Below are 21,067 nucleotides of genomic sequence, written 5' to 3'. Positions count from 1 at the left end.
TGGCCAGTGGTACAACTGAACCTGAAACTCAATGCTCTTGCCTTCCAAGGTTTCTGATCTTTCAACCACACCAGGCTGTCTCAATGTCTGTGATGTTGGTGATGGAATACTATTGTGCTCAAAGGAATAATAAACTGGAGGAATTCCATGCGAACTGGAATGAACCACGGGAATTGATGCAGAGTGAGAGGAGCAGAACCAGGAGAACCATATGCACAGAGACTGATGCACTGTGGTAAAATCAAATGTAATGGACTTCTCTACTATCAGCAATGCAATGATTCAGGACAATTATGAGAAAACGATATTCACATTCAGAGAAAGAACTGTGGGAGTAGAAACACAGAAGAAGACCAACTGCTTGAACATATGGTTTGATGGGGATATGATTGGGATGTAGACTCTAAGTGCTCACTCTAGTGCAAATATTAATAATATGGAAATAGTTCTTGATCAAGGACACATGTAAAACCCAGTGAAATTGCTCGTTGGCTACGGGAGGGATATGGGAGGAGAGGAGGGAAAGAACATGAATCATGTAACCATGGAAAAACATTCTAAATTAATTAGTTAAATAAAAATATTTGGATCACACACAAAAAAAGAACTTAAGTTCTTAATGGGAGAGGGGTTGGTCTGTGAATAGATTTTAGGAGATCTGTGAACTTGTGGGGGAAAACTGTTATCAATTTCAATGCAATTGGTTTCCTTTGTAATCCTTTGTAATTCCTTTGTATTTTATGTATTTAAAAACATTTTTCTGAGAGGAATCCATAGTTTTCACCAGACTGCCAAAGGGAGTCCATGACACAGAGAAAACCACATATAAAAATATGTGCTTAGGGGGCAGCTGGGTATCTCAGTGGATTGAGAGCCAGGCCTAGAGACAGGAGGTCCTAGGTTCAAATCTGGCCTCAGACACTTCCCAGCTGTGTGACCCTGGGCAAGTCACTTGACCCCCATTGCCTACCCTTACCACTTAAGTCAATACACAGAAGTTAAGGGTTTAAAATTTAAAAAAAAATTAAAAAATTAAAAAAAATATGTGCTTAGAATGGCCAGCAATGGGATGAAGAGATGATGCAATGAGAGAGATCTGGGAAATTATATGTCTGGTAATGATGGACAATAATTATTTACCTTTTGTGGTAATGTCTTAATATGGAGATCAGTATCTTCAAAGGCATTTCCTGTGTATCTATTATTGCTGGCAGTGTTGCACAGTGGCTAGAGAGCCAGCCTCAAAGCCAAGCACACTGGGGTTCAAGTCTGGCCTCTGACATGTAACAGGCTGTGTGACCCTGGGCAAGATAGTCAGCCTCTCAGTGATCTCAGCATCTCTAAGGTTATAAATTATAGAGAAAGTGCTGACTTCTATTGAGAAAAGGAAGTTCCCTGCACCAAAGACATCAATAGTTCAGTCCCTATTCCCTAATATTATTCACATTTTATGAATTAGGAAATCGATATCAGTAAAAGGTATTATTAGGACATGCTTGAGTCATGACCTGTGAGCCTACAAAAATGAAAACCAGCTAGAACCATCCCATAAGAGCTCTGGATCCTTGTAATTGGAGAGGATATGATTTTGGCAAGTGGTCTTTGGAGTAATCTCTTTACATTTTAAACATTTTCAATGGCCACATGAATGCAGGAACCAACCGAGATGGGTTTAAATTCTAGAACTACTGAGGATGTTGGGAGAAGCAAATGAAAAAAAAATTTGGAAGATATTTTATAGGGTTTTTAGATGAGTAAGCTAGGTAGCATTGGAGTACTAGATAGGGGGTGGATGGCTTTAGAGTCATACTGTAACCTCTGTGATCCTGGGCCACCTCAACCTTTCTCAATCTCAGTATTTTCAACTGTAAAGTGGAGATGTTAATCAGTACCCATCTCCATGGGCTGTTTGGAGGATCAAATGAAATAATCCTTGTAGATTATTTTTATTATTAAAAAATTATTATCATTTCAGTTATTTTTAGTCATGTCTGACTCTTTGTAACTCCATTTGGGGTTTTCTTGGCAAAGAAATTAGAGTTAGGCAGCTAGGAAGCATAGTGGAGTCAGACCTGGAGGTGGGAGGTCCTGGGTTCAAATCAATCCAGTGATAGCAGCCTCTTGGCTGTTACATGAACAAGACACTCCAGTCTCTTGGTTCCCAGCAATTTCTCTAGTTGTCCTTCCTGCCTGGAATATTCTTCCTCTTCCATGTCCCATACTGATGTCCCTGGCTTCCTTTAAGTCCCATTTAAAATCTTACCTTCTACAGGAAGTTTTCCTACCTCCCTCTTAATTCCAAAGCTTTCTCTTATCCAAATTATTTCCAACTTCTCCTTTATATAGCTTTCTTTGTATACATTTGTTTGCATGATATCTCCCCTATTAAATTGTAAGTTTTTCATTTATCTTTTGCCTCTTTATATAATCCCAGGTCTTAACATAATGCCTGGCACATAGTAGGTGCTTAATAAATGTTTATTGAATTGAAAATTTCCAATGTCTATACTAGCAACAGGTATGGTGAAGTCCCTAGCTGAGGTAGTCAGCTGGACCTGGAGTCATGAGGATCCGAGTTCAAATCCAGTCTTGGATGCTTCCTAGTTGTGTGATCCTGAGCAAGTCATTTGACTTCTATCTGTTTCCATTTCCTCAATTCTAAAATGGGATAATAATAGCAGCTACCTCCCAGGGTTGTTGTGAGAATCAAATGAGATAATGCCTGTAAAAATCTTAGTACAGTACTTGGCACATAGTAGGTGCTTAATAAATGCTTGTTCCTTTCCCCCTACCAGCTCTTAAAAAACTGTCAGTAAAATTAAACAATGGCATTAAAATAAACTTGATATGATATGGTTTACTGAATGAATTATTCTTTAGACCAGAATTCTTTAGACTTTTGGGGAATTTGCTGTGGGTGGCTTTGGACTTTAATAACCCTAACCCCCTTCACAATTTTTCCTTACTCTGTTTCCTCCCTAACATGGATCAGTACAATTATTCTAGGAAGCTATGCTGCCTTCTGCTGTCACTCATCTCAGGTGGCATTACGGGCAGAGATGTCTTGTGTTCTTCTTTAGTCCAATGCTTCTGTGTTCTTTAGAATCCTGCTGTTCTATTAGATGTGAGAACTACTAGAATGTGGAGAGAACATTTTGATGCTAGCAACATCTTCCTCTTTAAAACACTAAATGTCAAATTATATTGAAAGAATACTGGATTTGGATTTAGAGAAGACTTGAGTTCAAATTCTGATGCTTCCACTTACTATTCATGTGACCTTGAACAAGTCACTTACCTACTCCTAGCATCAGTAAGCCCTTTACTGCATACTAGATGCTGTGCTAAGTGCTTTGAGTTCAAATAAAAGGCAAAAATAGTCCCTGACTTCAAGGAGCTTACATTTTAATGGGGCAGACAACACATTCATAAATCTGGAAAGAAGAAAAATACAGAGTATAGCTAGATTACCGTCAGTGAGAATAATGAATCCCCTCAAGTGGGCACAGTATTTGAATTGGCATTGTCTATTTCTGTTGGGCTGGAACCAATGACTGTGTCATATAAAATTATAAGTTCAAACAGTGTGAATTCCAATAAATGTGACCCCTTCAGGAGATTTATTCTTCTTTAAATCCTTACCTTCTGTCTTTGAATAGATACTAAGTATTGGTTCTAAGGCAGAAGAGTGGTAAAGGCAAGGAATACATACCAGGCATGGTGACCAGCCTGGGCAAAAGCATGGAGACCAGAGATTGAACGTCACATATGAGGGACACCAACGCCCAATCAAAAGCCAATTCAACTGGATTCTAGGATATATGAAGGGGAATAATGAATCGTAAGCCTCAAATAGAGTTAGCTTGTAAAAGACTTTTTTCCCCCTTTAAATCCATAACTTCTGTCTTACTAAGTATTCATTCCAAGGCAGAAGAGCAGTAAGGCAATGGGAGTTGTTAAGAAACTTGCCCAGGAAGAGTCTGAGACCACATTTGAACTCAGGACCTTTTGATTCTACGACTGTCTATCCACTGAGCCACCTAGCTACCCCTAGGGGGTCCATTCTTCATATTAATTGAGAACAAGTTGGAGACAGAAGGTAGCTTTAAAAGGGAAGGTGCTGGAACTCTGGGAATTGGAAAACAACTCTGGGATTCTAAGGGAGAATAAGGGAATTATTAAGAGGAGATGTGTGACTCTGAGCAAATCACTTAACCCCCATTGCCTAGACCTTACCACTTTTCTGCCTTGGAACCAATATATAGTATTTTAAGGTGGGAGTTAAAGGTTTAAAAAAAAGAGGGAGAAAATTTTAGGCATGGAAGCAGGGGATGGAGCATTTGCATGAAGATGCTGGAGTACAAGGAGATTGTAATATAATTAAGAGTCTAGAAATGTAGATAGAAGTAGCCAAGTTGAGGAGGTCTTTGAATGCCTAACATGGGTTTTGGATCTCCCAGCTCTCAATCTAGGATCCTATTATCCTATGTATATATCAAAGACGCTCATTACATTTGGCTAGTTTTCAGTATGAAAATAGAATTAATTTTCTTGATTCTACTTTAAAATGTCCCTGACCTCCCATATATTCTCTAAGTCCCATTAACTACTGGAACTGGAAGAAATCCTAGAGATCATCTTTTTCCCACTCTTCATTTTATCGATGAGGAAATGAAGACCCAGAAAAGTTAAATGACTTGCCCAAGGTCATGTTAAGGTGAAGTGGTAGAGCTGGGAGGCAAACCCAGATTTCCTGACTCCAGATCCTGTGATATTTCTGGTATGCCATCTTGTTTCCCTATCCCGTTCCTGCCAGATTCTCCAACCCCCTACTCACCGTTATGCTTTCGGGTAATATATTACAAGCTGAAAATTGTTCTTGGGCCAAAGCAATCTGGGAAATCCTGCCTTAGACAACAGAGCAATGCCCTCTCTCCCCCAGGCTCTCTCCCCATTGGCCAGGTGTTGTCATGGGCCGGGTGACCACCAGGTGGTGCTCTATGGTTGCAGTTTTCTCTGGGGATTGCTCTAGTCTAGCTAGAAAAGATGGAGCGTGGGTTGGGGGATACTTTCACAAACTGGTACCCGCCGCCCATCCTGCCCTGCTGCCCACTGCCGTGGCATGGATATTGCCTCATAAAATATTCCGAGATGTAAAATTTAGGGAGTATTAATTTTTAAGAGTAGAGTTAAATTTTTTACTGAGTTTTATGGAGAAGAAGGGAGAGGCACAGAGAGGGAGAGATTTCTTCATGATTCTGAGCTCCTGGCCCCGGGAGGTTTTATCTTTCTGGCTTGTTTACCATGGGTAATAGGATCATAGCTTTAGAAGCTTACAGGATCAGAGATATTGAACTGGAAGGGAGCTCAGACGTCATTTGTCCAAACCCCAGATATACAGATGGGGAAACTGAGGTCTGGAGAGGAAATGTGACTTGTCTAGGGTCCCCCAGCTAGAAGATATCTGACATGGGATTTGAACCCGGGTCTTTCTGACTCCAATGCAGTGCCCTGCTGGAAGCAACCATAGGGCCAATGGATCATTATCATCCAGGAACCAGAAGGAGCCTTCGATCACTAGGATTGGGAGAGGTTAAGGAATTTGTCCAAGGTCACACAGGTTGTGAGAATCAGAGTCAAGATTTTAACCCAGGTCCTCCAAATCCAAGTCTAACCCTTTTTCAAATATATCATGCTGGGTTAGAGAAGTGAGGATCTTGGCTTTAGGCCCTTTTTTGTTCTAGACTCAGTAAAAAAGTCACAGGGGAAGGAGAAAGAGAAAAAAGAAATAGAAATCAGAGGTTTTAGAGTTGGAAAAGACCTTCTTAGCATTGTCTGGTACATAGTAGAAGCTTAAAGTATGCTTGTTTCCTTCCTAAAATACCTGCCATTTATATAGTTCTTTAAAAAAAAACAACAACTTTACCTTCTGTTTCAGTATTAATTCTAAGACAGAAGAGCAGCAAGGGCTAAACAATTAATCAAGGTTTAAGTGACTTGCCCCTGGGGTCACACAGCAAGGAAGTATCTGAGGTCAAATTTGAATTCAGATCCTCCTGATTCCAGGCCTGACACTCTATGCTTCCTAGTTGACCCTATATAGTGCTTAAGGTTGGTAAAGCACTTTACAGATATCTAATCATTTGATGCTCCCAGCAACCCTAGGAGGTTGGTGCTAATATTATCTGCATTTTATGAATGAGGAAACTGAGGCAGAGAGAAGTTAAGTTCAAGGTCACAGCACTAGTAAGTATCTGAATCTAGATTTGAACTCAGGTCTTCCTGATTTCAGATTCTTCCCTCCCTCCCTCCCTATATACTGTATCACCTAGCTGGTTTTTCTTCTCTGATTCTACTTCTCCAGTGATTCTTTTCCTAATCTATTTATTTCCCCCTTTCATTCTATGGAATACAATGTTTACTGATTTAATTTAAATAAACTCAATTCCTATTTATTAAATGAACTCAATATTATGCTTACTTAGACCCAAAGTTTTATGAATGTTGCTTGACCACAGTGGAGACATAATTAAGGAAATCAAGGATGGTTATCTAATTTGATTTTAAACCCTTATCTTCTGCCTTAGAATCAATACTAAGTTATCAATTCCAAGGCAGAAGAGTGGTAAGGGCTAAGAAACTGGGGTTAAATAACTTGTCCACGGTCACACAGCTAGGAAGTACCTGAGGCTAGACTGGAACCCAGGATGCCCCTCTTCAGGTTTGCCTCTCTAGCTACTGAGCCGCCCAGCTGTCTCTTAGTTTCTCTTTATTAGATGCTTGCTATGAGCTCAACATTGTACTTACATAGACCCAAAGACCCCTAAGCATGGCTTGACTGCAATAGAGACATTACTAAGGAAATCAAGGATGGTTATTTTAATTCTCCAGGACACCCAGCCATTCCATTGCCTCTGAAGGCTCGTCTTAGCCCACCCGCTCCCAGGGGTCCGCAGAGGTACCTGACAGAAACGCTGGGGTCATGGGTCACACCACACGTCATGAACGCCTTGGTGCCCTTGATGACGCTCTGGTCCTGGGGGGCCATGGTGATTCGAGTGCGGGCTGAAAGGCAGAGGCAGGAAGAGGAGTGAGCAGGGATTAGAGAGGACCAAAGGAGGAGAACATACTGTTGGATGGAGCCAAGTGGGTGGCTACTTAACTGAGATATTTATAGCTGTAATTTGTGAGTCTATGGAGCTGCACCCTCTGGGTAAAGGGTTAAAATAATGACAGTCACAAAATTTTGGCTAAGTATGCCATTTTTATATATTGTACTCCTTTTACTTTCAAAGCAATTTTACAACTATTTTTTTTCATCTTATCTTACCATCTTTACAAATACTTTGCTGTAGATAGAGACATAGTTTTTGGTCATAGCCAATGTGGGAATTTGTTTTGCTTGCATATGCATAATTTGTCATAAGAGTTTTCTTTTTTTTTTCCAGTTGGAAGTAGAATGAAAAAAAATTGACTTCTATTCATTGAAAAATTAAATTAAATTAAAAAATGAAGCCAAAGCCCCACCTAGGCCAACCAACAAATTTCTTGTCACAAATTCTTTTGTTTTCCTTTTTTAAACCCTTACCTTTCATCTTAGAATCAATACAGTATATTGGTTCTAAGGCAGAAGAGCAGTAAGGCTAGGCAATTGAGATTAAGTGATTAGCCCAGGATCATATGGCTAGGAAGTATGTGAGGCCAAATTTGAACCTCCTGACTTTAGTCCTGACACTCTAGCCAATGTGCTACCTACCTGTCCCCATAATTTCTTTTTGGGGTAGGGAAGGACAGGAATGATTCCCTCTATTAAAGGTAGGGAAAACAAGACAGCTACAGGCATAAGGGATAGAACACTGGTCCTGGAATCAGAAAGCCCTGAGTGATACTGGCAAGTCACTTCACTGCTGTCTGCCTCATTTTACCCAACTATAAAATGGGGTTAATAATAGCACCTACCTCCTAAAGTTATTGTAAGGATCAAATGAGATAATATTTGTAAAATGCTTAGCACTGTGCCTGGCACACAGTAGGCACTTAATAAGTGCTTATTTCCTTAGTTCCTAATTCTTCAGTTGGTTAAGTGATTTGCACAGGGTCATACAACACATTAGAGGCCTCCTGATTCTTAGTCTAGTACTTCTCTACTAGACCATGTTGTGCTTTGTATATTCATTTGCATATTCCATGATAGTGAATCATATAACTATACTGTAGATATAAATCCAAGAGAATAAAATTTTCTAGTTGGAAGGGATGTTAGAGATCATCCAATCCAAGCCTCTACCCCAAACTGGGAATCCTTTCTCTAATCCATTTATATATAACAAATATTTATTAAAGACCTACTATGGGAGCAGCTAGGTGACTCAGTAGATTGATTTTGACTAGAGCAGTGATGGACAAACTATAGCCGACGGGCCAGATGCAATACAGCCCCCTGAAATGTTCTATCTGGCAGCAAGACATTATTCCTAATTTGACGAATTCAATAAGTAGGATACAATATAATGAAACTTTGAAAGAGTTGCCTTAGAAACAGACTGACAGATGCGCATTTCCTTTCTTTTGGCCCCCTCTTTAAAAAGTTTGCCCATCACTGACCTAGTGTAATTTTAAATGGAATTTCTCTTTCTAACTCTTGCTTCTGGGATGTCTTGGACATATATAGAAATGCTAATGATTTATGTGGGTTTATTTTGTATCCTGCAACTTTGCTAAAGTTTTTGATTATTTCCACTAGTTTTTTTACTTGATTCTCTGGGATTCTTTAAGTAGACCATCATGTCATCTGCAAAGAGTGATAGCTTTGTCTCCTCGTTGCCTATTTGAATACCCTCAATTTCTTTTTCTTCTCTAATTGCTACTGCTAGTGTTTCTAGTACCATGTTAAATAACAGAGGTGATAATGGGCATCCTTGTTTCATGCCTGATCTTATTGGGAAGGATTCTAGTTTATCCCCATTGCAGATGATGCTTGTTGATGGTTTTAGATATATACTGTTTATTAATTTTAGGAAAGGCCCTTCTATTTCTAAACTTTCTAGTGTTTTCAATAGGAATGGATGTTGTATTTTGTCAAAGGCTTTCTCGGCATCTATTGAGATAATCATGTGATTTCTGTTGATTTGATTATTGATATGGTCAATTATGTGGATGGTTTTCCTAATGTTGAACCATCCTTGCATTCCTGGTATAAATCCCACCTGATCATGATGGATAACCCTCGTGATTACTTGCTGGAGTCTTTTTGCTAGTATTCTGTTTAAGATTTTTGCATCTATATTCATTAAGGAGATTGGTTTGTACTTTTCTTTCTCTGTTTTTGGTCTGCCTGGATTTGGAATCAGTACCATATTAGTGTCATAAAAGGAATTTGGTAGAACTCCTTTGCTTATTATGTCAACTAATTTGTATGGTATTGAGATTAGCTGTTCTTTAAATGTTTGATAGAATTCACTTGTGAATCCATCTGGTCCTGGGGATTGTTTCTTAGGGAGTTCTTTGATGGCTTGTTCAATTTCTTTTTCTGATATGGGATTATTTAAGTATTCTATTTCTTCTACTGTTAATCTAGGCAATTTATATTTTTGTAGCTATTCACCCATATCTCCTAGATTGCTATATTTATTGCTATGTAGTTGGGCAAAATAGTTTTTAATGATTGCCTTAATTTCCTCATCATTAGAGGTGAAGTCTCCCTTTGGCTCAGTAAATTGAGAGCCAAATCCAGAGAAGGGAGATCCTGGGTTCAAATCTGGCCCCAAATATTCCTAGCTCAGTGACCCTGGATAAGTCATTTAACCCCCATTGCCTAGCCCTTACCATTCTTCTGCCTTGGAACTAATACACAATATTGATTTTAAGGCCAAAGGTAAGGGTTAAAAAAAAAAAGACCTGCCAGGAATTGCTAGAGTTACAAAGATGACAAAAATGAACAAAAAGATTCTCTGCTCTCAAGCTGCTTGCATTCTACCTGAGGATAAAACATATAAGTAGGTCAATGTTATCTGCACTTATTTCAGGATGTAAAGAACACAAATATGTAAAGGGATCCACATTCTTCTTCTTGTTCAGTCATTTCAGTTGTGTCTGATTCTTTATGACCTCTTTTTGGGGTTTTCTTGGCAAAGATCCTGGACTGGTGATGAAACTGAGGCAAACAGGGATAAATGACTTGCCCAAAGTCACACAATTAGTAAATGTTTCAGCCTGAATTTAAACTCAGGTCTTCCTGACTTCAGGCCCAGTGCTCTATGCACTGAGTCACCTAGCTGCCCCTTTACATAATATAATATAATATAATATAATATAATATAATATAATATAATATAATATAATATAATATAATATAATATAATATAATATAATATAATATAATATAATATAATATAATATAATATAATATAATATAATATAATATAATATAATATAATATAATATAATATAATATAATATAATATAATATAATATAATATAATATAATATAATATAATATAATATAATATAATATAATATAATATAATATAATATAATATAATATAATATAATATAATATAATATAATATAATATAATATAATATAATATAATATAATATAATATAATATAATATAATATAATATAATATAATATAATATAATATAATATAATATAATATAATATAATATAATATAATATAATATAATATAATATAATATAATATAATATAATATAATATAATATAATATAATATAATATAATATAATATAATATAATATAATATAATATAATATAATATAATATAATATAATATAATATAATATAATATAATATAATATAATATAATATAATATAATATAATATAATATAATATAATATAATATAATATAATATAATATAATATAATATAATATAATATAATATAATATAATATAATATAATATAATATAATATAATATAATATAATATAATATAATATAATATAATATAATATAATATAATATAATATAATATAATATAATATAATATAATATAATATAATATAATATAATATAATATAATATAATATAATATAATATAATATAATATAATATAATATAATATAATATAATATAATATAATATAATATAATATAATATAATATAATATAATATAATATAATATAATATAATATAATATAATATAATATAATATAATATAATATAATATAATATAATATAATATAATATAATATAATATAATATAATATAATATAATATAATATAATATAATATAATATAATATAATATAATATAATATAATATAATATAATATAATATAATATAATATAATATAATATAATATAATATAATATAATATAATATAATATAATATAATATAATATAATATAATATAATATAATATAATATAATATAATATAATATAATATAATATAATATAATATAATATAATATAATATAATATAATATAATATAATATAATATAATATAATATAATATAATATAATATAATATAATATAATATAATATAATATAATATAATATAATATAATATAATATAATATAATATAATATAATATAATATAATATAATATAATATAATATAATATAATATAATATAATATAATATAATATAATATAATATAATATAATATAATATAATATAATATAATATAATATAATATAATATAATATAATATAATATAATATAATATAATATAATATAATATAATATAATATAATATAATATAATATAATATAATATAATATAATATAATATAATATAATATAATATAATATAATATAATATAATATAATATAATATAATATAACGTAATATAATATAACATAACATAATATAATATAATATAATATAACGTAATATAATATAACATAACATAATATAATATAATATGACATAATATGACATAATATGACACAATATGACATAATATGACATAATATGACAACATAACATAATGTAATATAATGTAACATAATATAATATAATATAACATAACATGATATAATAGCATAATACAGAGCTAATATATAGACCTTGAAGTTTAATAAAGTGATTTATATGTGCTATCTCATTTGTTCCTCATAACATATTAGGTGAGCATTATCATCCTGATTTTTATAGATAAGGAAATTGAGTCTGAAAGAGGTTAAGTGGCCTTGCCCAGAGTTTGCACAGCTAAGAAATTTCCTGAATTGGAATTTGAACTCCAGAATTGTCATTCAGATGAGCACGAGTTTGTTGCTGTCCCTTTGAAAATGTAGCAGTCACACAGGAGTCAAGAGTTGAATTCTGCTGTTATCATTATACTGTTTGGCCCCAACATGGAGCCTTTCTTTTCCGTTTTCATTTTTAATCCAAGCAATTCAAAAAAACCTTAAAAAAAATCCTCAACATTTTTGGCAAACCTCATCTTATACCGGGTTTTCACCTCCCTGATATTATTCTTACAGGCACATGCCATTCTTTTGTATTCATCCTGGGTTAGATGGCCCTCCTTCCACCTTTTGTACAGTACGTGTTCTTTAAAAATCTGAGCTAATGTGATCTTGGGCTGAATTAAGATGGGCATATTGTCCAGAATGAGGAAGGTCAGAGTCTTGTTTTGTGCTGCTTTTGAGGCAAGTGTACAGTTCTGGGTACCTCATTTTGGGCAGGATGTTGACAAATTTGAGGGCATTCAGAGGAGGGAGACTAAAATGGATAGAGGACTACAGACCAAGCCTTTTGAGGATTGGTTGAAGGATTGTTTAGCCTGGAGAAGTGAAAATTTAGGGGAGATGTGATAGTTAATAGCTATCTGAAAGAGAAGAGAGAGAAGAGAACAAGCATTTATTAAGTGCTTACTGTGTTCCAGGTGGGGGCAGCTAAATGGCTCGGTGGATAGATCCCTGAGCCTGGGGTCAGGAAGATCTGAGTTTAAATCCAACTTTAGACACATAATATCTGTGCAATCCTAGGCAAGTCATTTAAGCTCTGTTTGCCTTAGTCCACTGGAGAAGGTTAATGGGATATTATGTCAATTTGAGAGGTGTAGTATTCAGGAAAAGGCAGCTAGGTGGCATAGTAGGTAGAATACAACCTGTAATTAGAAAAACCCGTTTTCTTGAGTTCAAATACAGCCTCAGACACTTACTTGTGTGACCCTGGGCAAGTCACTTAACCATTGTTTGCTTAGGAAGCAGTTAGGCACCTTAGTGGATAGAGCACTGAAGCAGGAGTCAGGAAGACCTGGGTTCAAATATAGCTTCAGATACTTACTAGCTGTGTGACCTTGGACAAGTTATTTAACCTCTGTTTGCCTTAATTCCCTGGAGAAGGAATCAGTGAACCACATCAGCATCTTCGCCAAGAAAACCCTATGAACCGTATGTTCCTGGAGATCACAAAGAGTTGGATACACTGGACTGAACAGTTGTGTTCCAGACACTGTGCTAAATGCTTTACAAATACCATCTCATTTGATCTTCACAACAATCCTTAGAGGTATTATTTCCATTTTGTAGATGAGAAAAATAAGGCAGAGAGAAGCTAAGTGTCTTGTCTAGGGTCACACAATTTAGTAAGTGCCTGAGATTGGATTTGAACTCATGTCTTTTTTTTTTTTTAACATTTATTAATATTCATTTTTTAGAAAAGTTAACATGGTTTCATTATTCATGCTCCTACTTTCCCCTTCAACTCTTGCCCTCCCCCCACCCCCGGCCGATGCGCATTTCCACTGGTTTTAACATGTGTCATTGATCAAGACCTATTTCCAAATTGTTGATCATTGCATTGGTGTGGTAGTTTTGAATCAAAATCCCCAATCATGTCTGCCTCAACCCATGTGTTCAAGAAGCTGCTTTTCTTTTGTGTGAACTCATGACTTCTTGACCCTGATGGCCCACTGTGCCATCCAGCTACTTGTCATCTGGATTGGCCTTATTCTGCTTTTCTTTTGAGTCAGATTTTGGTTGATGAAAGGAAAAACTTTTGAGCTGGCCCAAAATCCAAGGATTCCCTCAGGAGACACTGATCACAGGCAGACCAAGTAAAGTCTACATGATCACTCGTCAGAGATTCCTTAGAGGGGCTCCCTGTTCACATCCTGGTTGGGAAAGTTGTGGGTGGTTTTGGGTTCTTTCAGTCAAGCCTGCCCTGTTCCCCTCTAACCCTGGGATTCTATGAGTCTATTCTTCTCCTTGTGCAGTTGGGTAGGTTCCATCCCTCTTTCCTCCCCTCATTGGGATCATTTGTAATCGTCTTGTCAGAATTTCCACTTTTTGCCCTTCTCTTCTTTCCTGAGCCACATTTCCTTTCAAAGATTCCACCCATCTATCTTTGCTCTGAATTTTTTAAATCTTTTCTCCTAAAAATGAAGGTGCATGTTTGACTATATCCAGCACTCCCTTCCTTTGCCATCATGAATTCTAAGCTGACACGGTCACTTTCTCCTAAGGTTCCTGTCAATTTTACATCTCAAGCCAGTTTCTTCTTATCCTTACCCTAATTCTCACCATCAAATGTCCACCCTCAGGATCGTGGATTTCCTTCCAGGTGTAGATTACCTTCTTGACAGGCAGTCCTGCTCGCCCACTCCTTCTGTCAGACTCTTTCTTTTGAAAGAGGTTTAGATCCTTACATTACTATGTTACGGTCAGGAATTACATTCTAGCCAGCCTTAGGGATGGCTATGAAAGAACTTTCTTATATTAAAATGTCATGATCCCTATTGGCTACTCATCCTTTGGATATAGATCCATAGGCATATGGGGTTATAATTATCAATGCCTCCCTATTTTCAATTAGATTATAGACTCTCTGAGGGAAGGATTAAGTCTTATTTGTATATTTACTAGGTTAGTTAATTCAATAAGCATTTATTATATACTGGATAGGTGACAGCCAGTATGCTGAATGTGGGAGATACAAATACAAGCAAAAAGACAGACAGTCCTTTAAGGAGGAAGTTCCCAAAGAGCTTATATTATAATAATTCTAACATGAAATCTGAAAGTGGGTGGTGGGGTGATCATATGGTACTGAGAAGCCCAGAGGTCAATAGGAGAGTCAAAAGAGGAATGAAGGAGATAGTTGTCCTGGGCACTTCCTTTAAAATAAGTGTTCTGGGAGGAGCTGACCAATTAAAGAGATCTAACCACTTGCTAATATATGAATATTTGTGCTAGGCTCTAGGGATCTATTTCTATGAAAAAAAAAAAAAACAACTGAGGTATTGAGGTGGCTCAGTGGCTAAGTGGATTAAGAGCCAGGCCTGGACACAAGAGGTTCTGGATTCAAATCTGACCTCAGATACACTTCCTAGCTGTGTGATCTTGAACAAGTCACTTGACCCCAGTTGCCTAGTTCTTACCAGTTTTTCCTCCTTAGAACCAATATTTTGTATCAACTCCAAGACAGACATTAGAGTTTAAGAAAAAAAAAGTTGAGTCAGGCCCAGAGATGGGGGGTCTTGGGTTCAAAAATGACCTTAGATACTTTCTATCTTTATGACCCTGGGCAAGTCACTCATCCCCCAATTGCCTAGCCCTTACCACTCTTCTGCCTTGGAACCAATACATAGTATTGATTCCAAGACGGAAGATAAGTTTTTTTTAAGCTGAATTATTCAAATTTCACTTAAGAATTCTTTCTATGTCACATCTGTTGACATCACTAATAAAATTAAAGCTATGAGAAGGGACTTTAGAAGTCATCTAGTCTATCTCCCTCGTTTTACAAAGGAGGAAACTGAGGCTTAGTGAGTTAGGTTAACTTATTTAGTTAAGTGACTTACCTAAGTGGCTGAGCTGGGATTTGATCTTTGGTCTCCTAACCTAGAGCTCTTTCCAATACCACATGCTGTTTCCTTACTATCCAGATTGACAGGTTATCTGGACATTTCCCCCCTTTCTCTATCTTTCAAATTTCAGCTGTAAAGCTCTCTTGATTAACTCAGCAGGTCTCCTGTCAAACATGTTCTTTATCTTCTTCATGAGATGCATTGTATCCCCACATTCTCATAGGGTTGCCATTGTGAGCTACAGTCCAGAAAAAGAAACCCTGTTCTTTGATCCCTATTTTCATAGCTATTCACTTTCCTTTCCTTTACTTTCCCTTTGGTTTAACATCTTCTATCTAGGACTTCAGTGAAGACAAAGGAAGCAAGTATGGTCCCTCAAGATCTCTTTAAAAAATAACCACAGAGGGGCAGCTAGGTGCCTGCAGTTAAGAGAACCTGGCTTTAATTCTGGCCTCAGATACTTCCTAGCTGCATGACCCTGGCCAAGTCACTTAAGATCTAACCTTTGCCTTTCTGCCTTAGAGCTGTTACTAAGACAGAAAGTAAAGTTAGGAAACAGAACAATAGAAACTCCCCAAAGAAGCAGAACTCCTAGGAATCCTCAAAAGAAAATGAAAAAAAAATCACCAAAAATGAAAAGTTCTCATGCAAAAATAGTTTCATTTTTTCCAAATGTTATGACCTTCAATTAGAAGATGAAAATTTATGCCCTCCTATGCATTACCTCAAAGTAATTAGCAACACATTGCAAGTGTTTTTTTAATTTTCACATAAATTATTTCTCATCTCTACCCTAGGATCCACCAGGGATAGCTGAGTAGTGAGTGGGACCCATGGAGGCAGGGTGGCAGGAGAGTGGCCTCATTTTTCTCTCTTCTCTTTCTCCCTTACCTTCTCCTCTAGCCCAGGGCCATTATATCACTGAAGGTTCTCTCCCCTCTTTCCTTCCCTCTTTAAATTGAGCTACCTGACTGCTCACAGGGCTTGGATGAGATGGAAGTCATCAGCTTCATTCCTCCTGATAAGATGGAGGACCATCAGCCCTTACCACCGGCCTGCCACTATCTCTAGGAGGTCTTCCTTGCCTTCCCACCTGGCCCGCTTTGATGGCCTGCAGACCCTTCAGCACCATCATCTAACCTACAAAATATCCATGTCTTCATAAGAGCCGATACAGGTATCTTCTCAGGAGAAGTCATCACTAACAACCTTGTGTCTCTTAGTTCTCTAAGTCTTTGAGTAAGAGTCATTGTTGCACTTGCTCATAGTTCAATGACTGTATCTTCTCTAAAAGGTCATTTTATGTTTGAGCTGCATAAACTGATGTTTACTCTGGTAGTGGAGTGTTTCCTATTTTTTCTCCTTTGTTCCATTCTCTTCCCAATACCAGCCTTCCCCATCGTTAGTTTTCCTTCTCCAAAACCTCCTCAGAATCTTTTTTTTACCTGGTCACTTCCCTAGATTATTCCTTTCATCCTGTGTAGGAACTCTTGTCTTCTCCAATAACTCGAAGCATAAAGAGATGCCCCTCGAGCCCTTTCACCTTCTTCTCCAGCAGGAAAATCAGCTTGTATTTACATCACACATAACTGTTGATCGCCTCAGGCGGAAAGATACACATAACCTCTCCCTGCTAAGTCACAGGGACAGTTCTCTGTGAGACCACACTTCTTTGTCCATACTTCTCTCATTTTGTAGTACAGTTGAAGATGAAGGGGAGGGCCAGACAAGGAATGGAAGGGAAGACTGAGAGTTGGGCGACTGTCCCCAAGGTTAATTTATCTCGCTTATATGAGTATAACTATGTGTGTGCCTAAGAGGTAATTGCCACAACAAACTGACCTCTTCACTGTTTTTGTTTTTTTTTGGAAGCTCCCAATTCTAAGGGAGTGTTATTTTTAGGTCTGCTTGGCTGCTCCCTTCTCACTTCTAACTTCTGCTAATGTTAGGTGTTAAGTCAAACTGATTTGCACAACTTAAGCGTCAAACTCAGCCTCTTTCACTAAGCAGGTACCCCAGAGAAGCAATATTCTAACACATTTGATTTGCATGCCTTGCCTCTTTTGCTGTATATACTACCACTGACAGTCCCTTCAACTATTTATCATATAACATTGGTTTCAGACCAATCACTCTCCCAGTTACTTTCTTTTAAAAACTCACTCCAGGGGGCAGCTAGTGGACTGAGAGGTAAACTTAGAGCTGGGAGGTCCCATGTTCAAATTTGACTGTAGATACTTCCTAGCTGTGTGACGCTGGACAAGTCACTCAACCCCCATTGCCTAGCCCTTACCACTTTTCTGCCTTGGAACCAATACACAGAATTGATCCTAAGATAGAAGGTAAGGGTTTAAAAACAATAAACTTCAAAATTTCAATTTCCTTTACAAAAATGGCACCTAGGACTGAATATATTTACAAAGGTAGAGATATTTTTTCCCCTTTAGAAATATTTCTTTAATTAGTTAATTTAGAATATTTTTCCATGGTTACAAGATTCATGTTCTTTCCCTCTGCTCCCTGCACCCCCTCCCATAGCTGATGTGCAATTCCACTGGGTTTTACGTGTGTCATTGATCAAGAAAAGGTAGAGATATTAATTGTATCTGTAGGTATCCCACATGATCATGTATACTGGAGAAGGGAGAGGTCTACAGGTGGATATTGGTGCATGTCCATTGTGTGTATGGATTCACATGGGGTATACCTACATATGTGTAAGGCGTGTGTATCTACATACACACACACACACTGTATTCTTATATTTTTATTAGCTGAAAACACAAACTTACCCCACACAATCAAATCTGCTGAGGCTTCATCCACTCCCCGTGAGTTGGTGGCCAAGCACGTGTAACTGCCAGCATCTGAGATTCGGGTGGGACTGATGAGCAGGCTGCCAGACTCCAGGAGTGTGAAGCGGGGTAACTGAATGGAGCCGCTGGCCAAAATCCGCTCACCTGTAGCGAGACACAGAAGAATATGTAGCCTACCTGATCCCTGATTCCTATTTCACCTGGCACAGCCCCAAGCCGATTACCCCGAGATTGGTAAAGACATGGGGAGAAACATAGTAGGAGAGGGGACTGTGGGCAGGATGACCTAGTATTCCTTTTGTAAACCAAGTTTATCTCTACTTTGCTTTTCTCTCCCGAAAACAGCTCAGTCAATTGCAGATTTACAGTCTCATAGCTGGAAGGGATGTTAGAAATTATCTTTATCTAGTTTCATTTTTATAGATCAGGTAACCAAAGCCCAGAAATGTGAGAAAATGACTTGCTCGAGGTCATATATAGCTAGTTCATGGTAGAAGACAAGAATCCAGGGTTTCTGACTTCCTGTTCAATGGTATGTCTACGCTATAGCTTTTGCCTCTTAATAGATAAATATTTCTCATTCTTTCCCAAGCCCTGGTGCTGAGACTTTAGATTTCATCACTGCCCTCAGCCCCCAGCACCCTCCTTCTCAGATGCCACAAACACAGAAAACTCAGAAGCAGCTGGCACCTGTGAATCAGGTGGAAGCAAATAATTTTGATGAGGTGATGATGGGCATCTTGAAGCTGGATGCTTCTGGAGAAAGTCACCTTCAACAAGTGCCTAAGCTTTGGATGATGGGAAAGACAGACAGAGAATGGGAGCATTTGGAAGGAGGGGACAAATGAAGTAGAGGTGATGTCCCCAGAGAGGAGAGCTAATGCCCTCTGGCAAGGAAGATCTAAAGTCTGCTGAGCTACCCTAAGGTTATATCTATGACTGCCCCTGTCTATGGACAACTCTGGGGGTTTGTATTTGCATAAGTTCATATATGTTGGATACAAAATAAAGTATTCTTGAATAAATGTGCATGAATGGATTTATATACAAATGAAAAAAGGATTTATTAAATGCTTACTAGGTGCCAAACACTGTGCTAAGTGCTGGAGATATAAAGACAAAAGCAAGATAGTCCCTAGACTAAAAAGTGCAGATTCAAATTGAAGGAGAGAACATGTGGAAAGTTCAGGTGAAGGAAAAATGGGAAGGTTTGGGGGTTCTTAGGGTGCAGTAGCAGGGTCCAGGTGCCATTAGGGTATATTCCAGATAGAGGAAGTGATTTATTACAGATTACAAAAATAGAATATCTGCAAAGCCAGAATTTTAGAATCCAAGACTCCCAAGCCTCAGTCACACACTCTTCCTACCATAACACATTGCCCATATGCCCCTCCCGAAAATCATCCCTTTTACCTTTTTGCCAAGTGATAGCTGGCCGGGGTGCCCCAGATGTCTCGCATGCCAGCACCACAGACATGCCATCAATCACTGTGCTGTCCAGAGGGCCTCTGGTGATGTTGGGGGCAATGCCTTGGGAAAGAGATGGACAGACTCCTTAGTGAGATTCATTTGGGCTTCCCATAGGTGAATGACAGCAGTGACTCTAAACCCCAAGCAGACAACCTCATATTTGCCCCTGTCCCATTTTGTTATTTCACTCACTCACCAAACATTTATTCATACACTGCATCATACTAGGTACTATTATCTGGCCCCTTTTCAGGGAAGCAGGAAATCTATACCATCCTCAGATATTTTGGCATATCCCATACTTTGAAATAAATACATTTTTCTAGTTCACCCAGTGCCTTTTAGTTTAACCTCCTTGTGGAGGTTCACTGCCAGGAAAATGAATGATATCAATCATTCTCTCCTATTTGTTCCCAGGTCCCAGTGAGGGCAAAGATCTAGAAGGCCTCCCCACAGAATGGTATTATAATTTGCAAACCCATCCCAACAACGTTCAAGTGAGAAATTGTTAATCATATGTAAATTGGGATTTATTATTATCATCATCATCGTGGTTGTTCTTTATTAATCTCCTCTTCCACTGCCTCATTGTCATGTAACATTGATCAATGCTTTCAAAAGCTATGCCAGCAGAGGACAAGCTTTGGCCAATTCTGAGCTGAACGGACTATGAAACTTGAGTGGATCCACATTTTTATTTTTGAACCCTTGTCTTCTGTTTTAGAATCAATACTTAGTATTGGTTCCAAGGTAGAAGAGTAGTAAGGGCTAGGGAATAGGGTTAAGTGAAGGTCGCAGGAGGTAGCTGAGGCCAGATTTGAACCCAGGCTCCTGTCTCCAGGTCTGGCTCTTTATCCACTAAGCCACCTAGTTGCCCCAGCTGCTTCACTCTTAGTCTAGCTAGGTCTGGAGAAGTTTAATTTTGAGAAGCTATCCAACAGATTGTGTGTGTGTGTGTGTGTGTGTGTGTGTGTGTGTGTGTGTGTGTGTGTGTGT

The 21,067-nt window shown here is 37.2% G+C and overlaps 1 protein-coding gene across 1 annotated transcript in view; it reads right to left on the bottom strand.

Annotated features, from left to right (window-relative positions):
* The window catches only part of LOC123246219 (protein sidekick-2-like), a 177,993-nt gene that overhangs the window by 118,403 nt on the left and 38,523 nt on the right, over positions 1 to 21,067 (bottom strand). Inside the window, exons 4-6 of the mRNA XM_044675152.1 lie at positions 20,015 to 20,131; positions 18,578 to 18,745; positions 6,963 to 7,065 (exon numbers count right to left, since the gene is read on the bottom strand). Coding sequence (XP_044531087.1) covers positions 6,963 to 7,065; positions 18,578 to 18,745; positions 20,015 to 20,131 — 388 coding nt within the window. The remainder of the gene's footprint in view (positions 1 to 6,962; positions 7,066 to 18,577; positions 18,746 to 20,014; positions 20,132 to 21,067) is intronic.

The sequence above is a fragment of the Gracilinanus agilis genome, chromosome 4 (genome assembly GCF_016433145.1).
Source record: "Gracilinanus agilis isolate LMUSP501 chromosome 4, AgileGrace, whole genome shotgun sequence".
NCBI lineage: Eukaryota > Metazoa > Chordata > Mammalia > Didelphimorphia > Didelphidae > Gracilinanus > Gracilinanus agilis.
The sequence above is the reverse complement of the archived record's forward strand: the minus strand, read 5'-3'. Positions and strand labels throughout refer to the sequence as shown.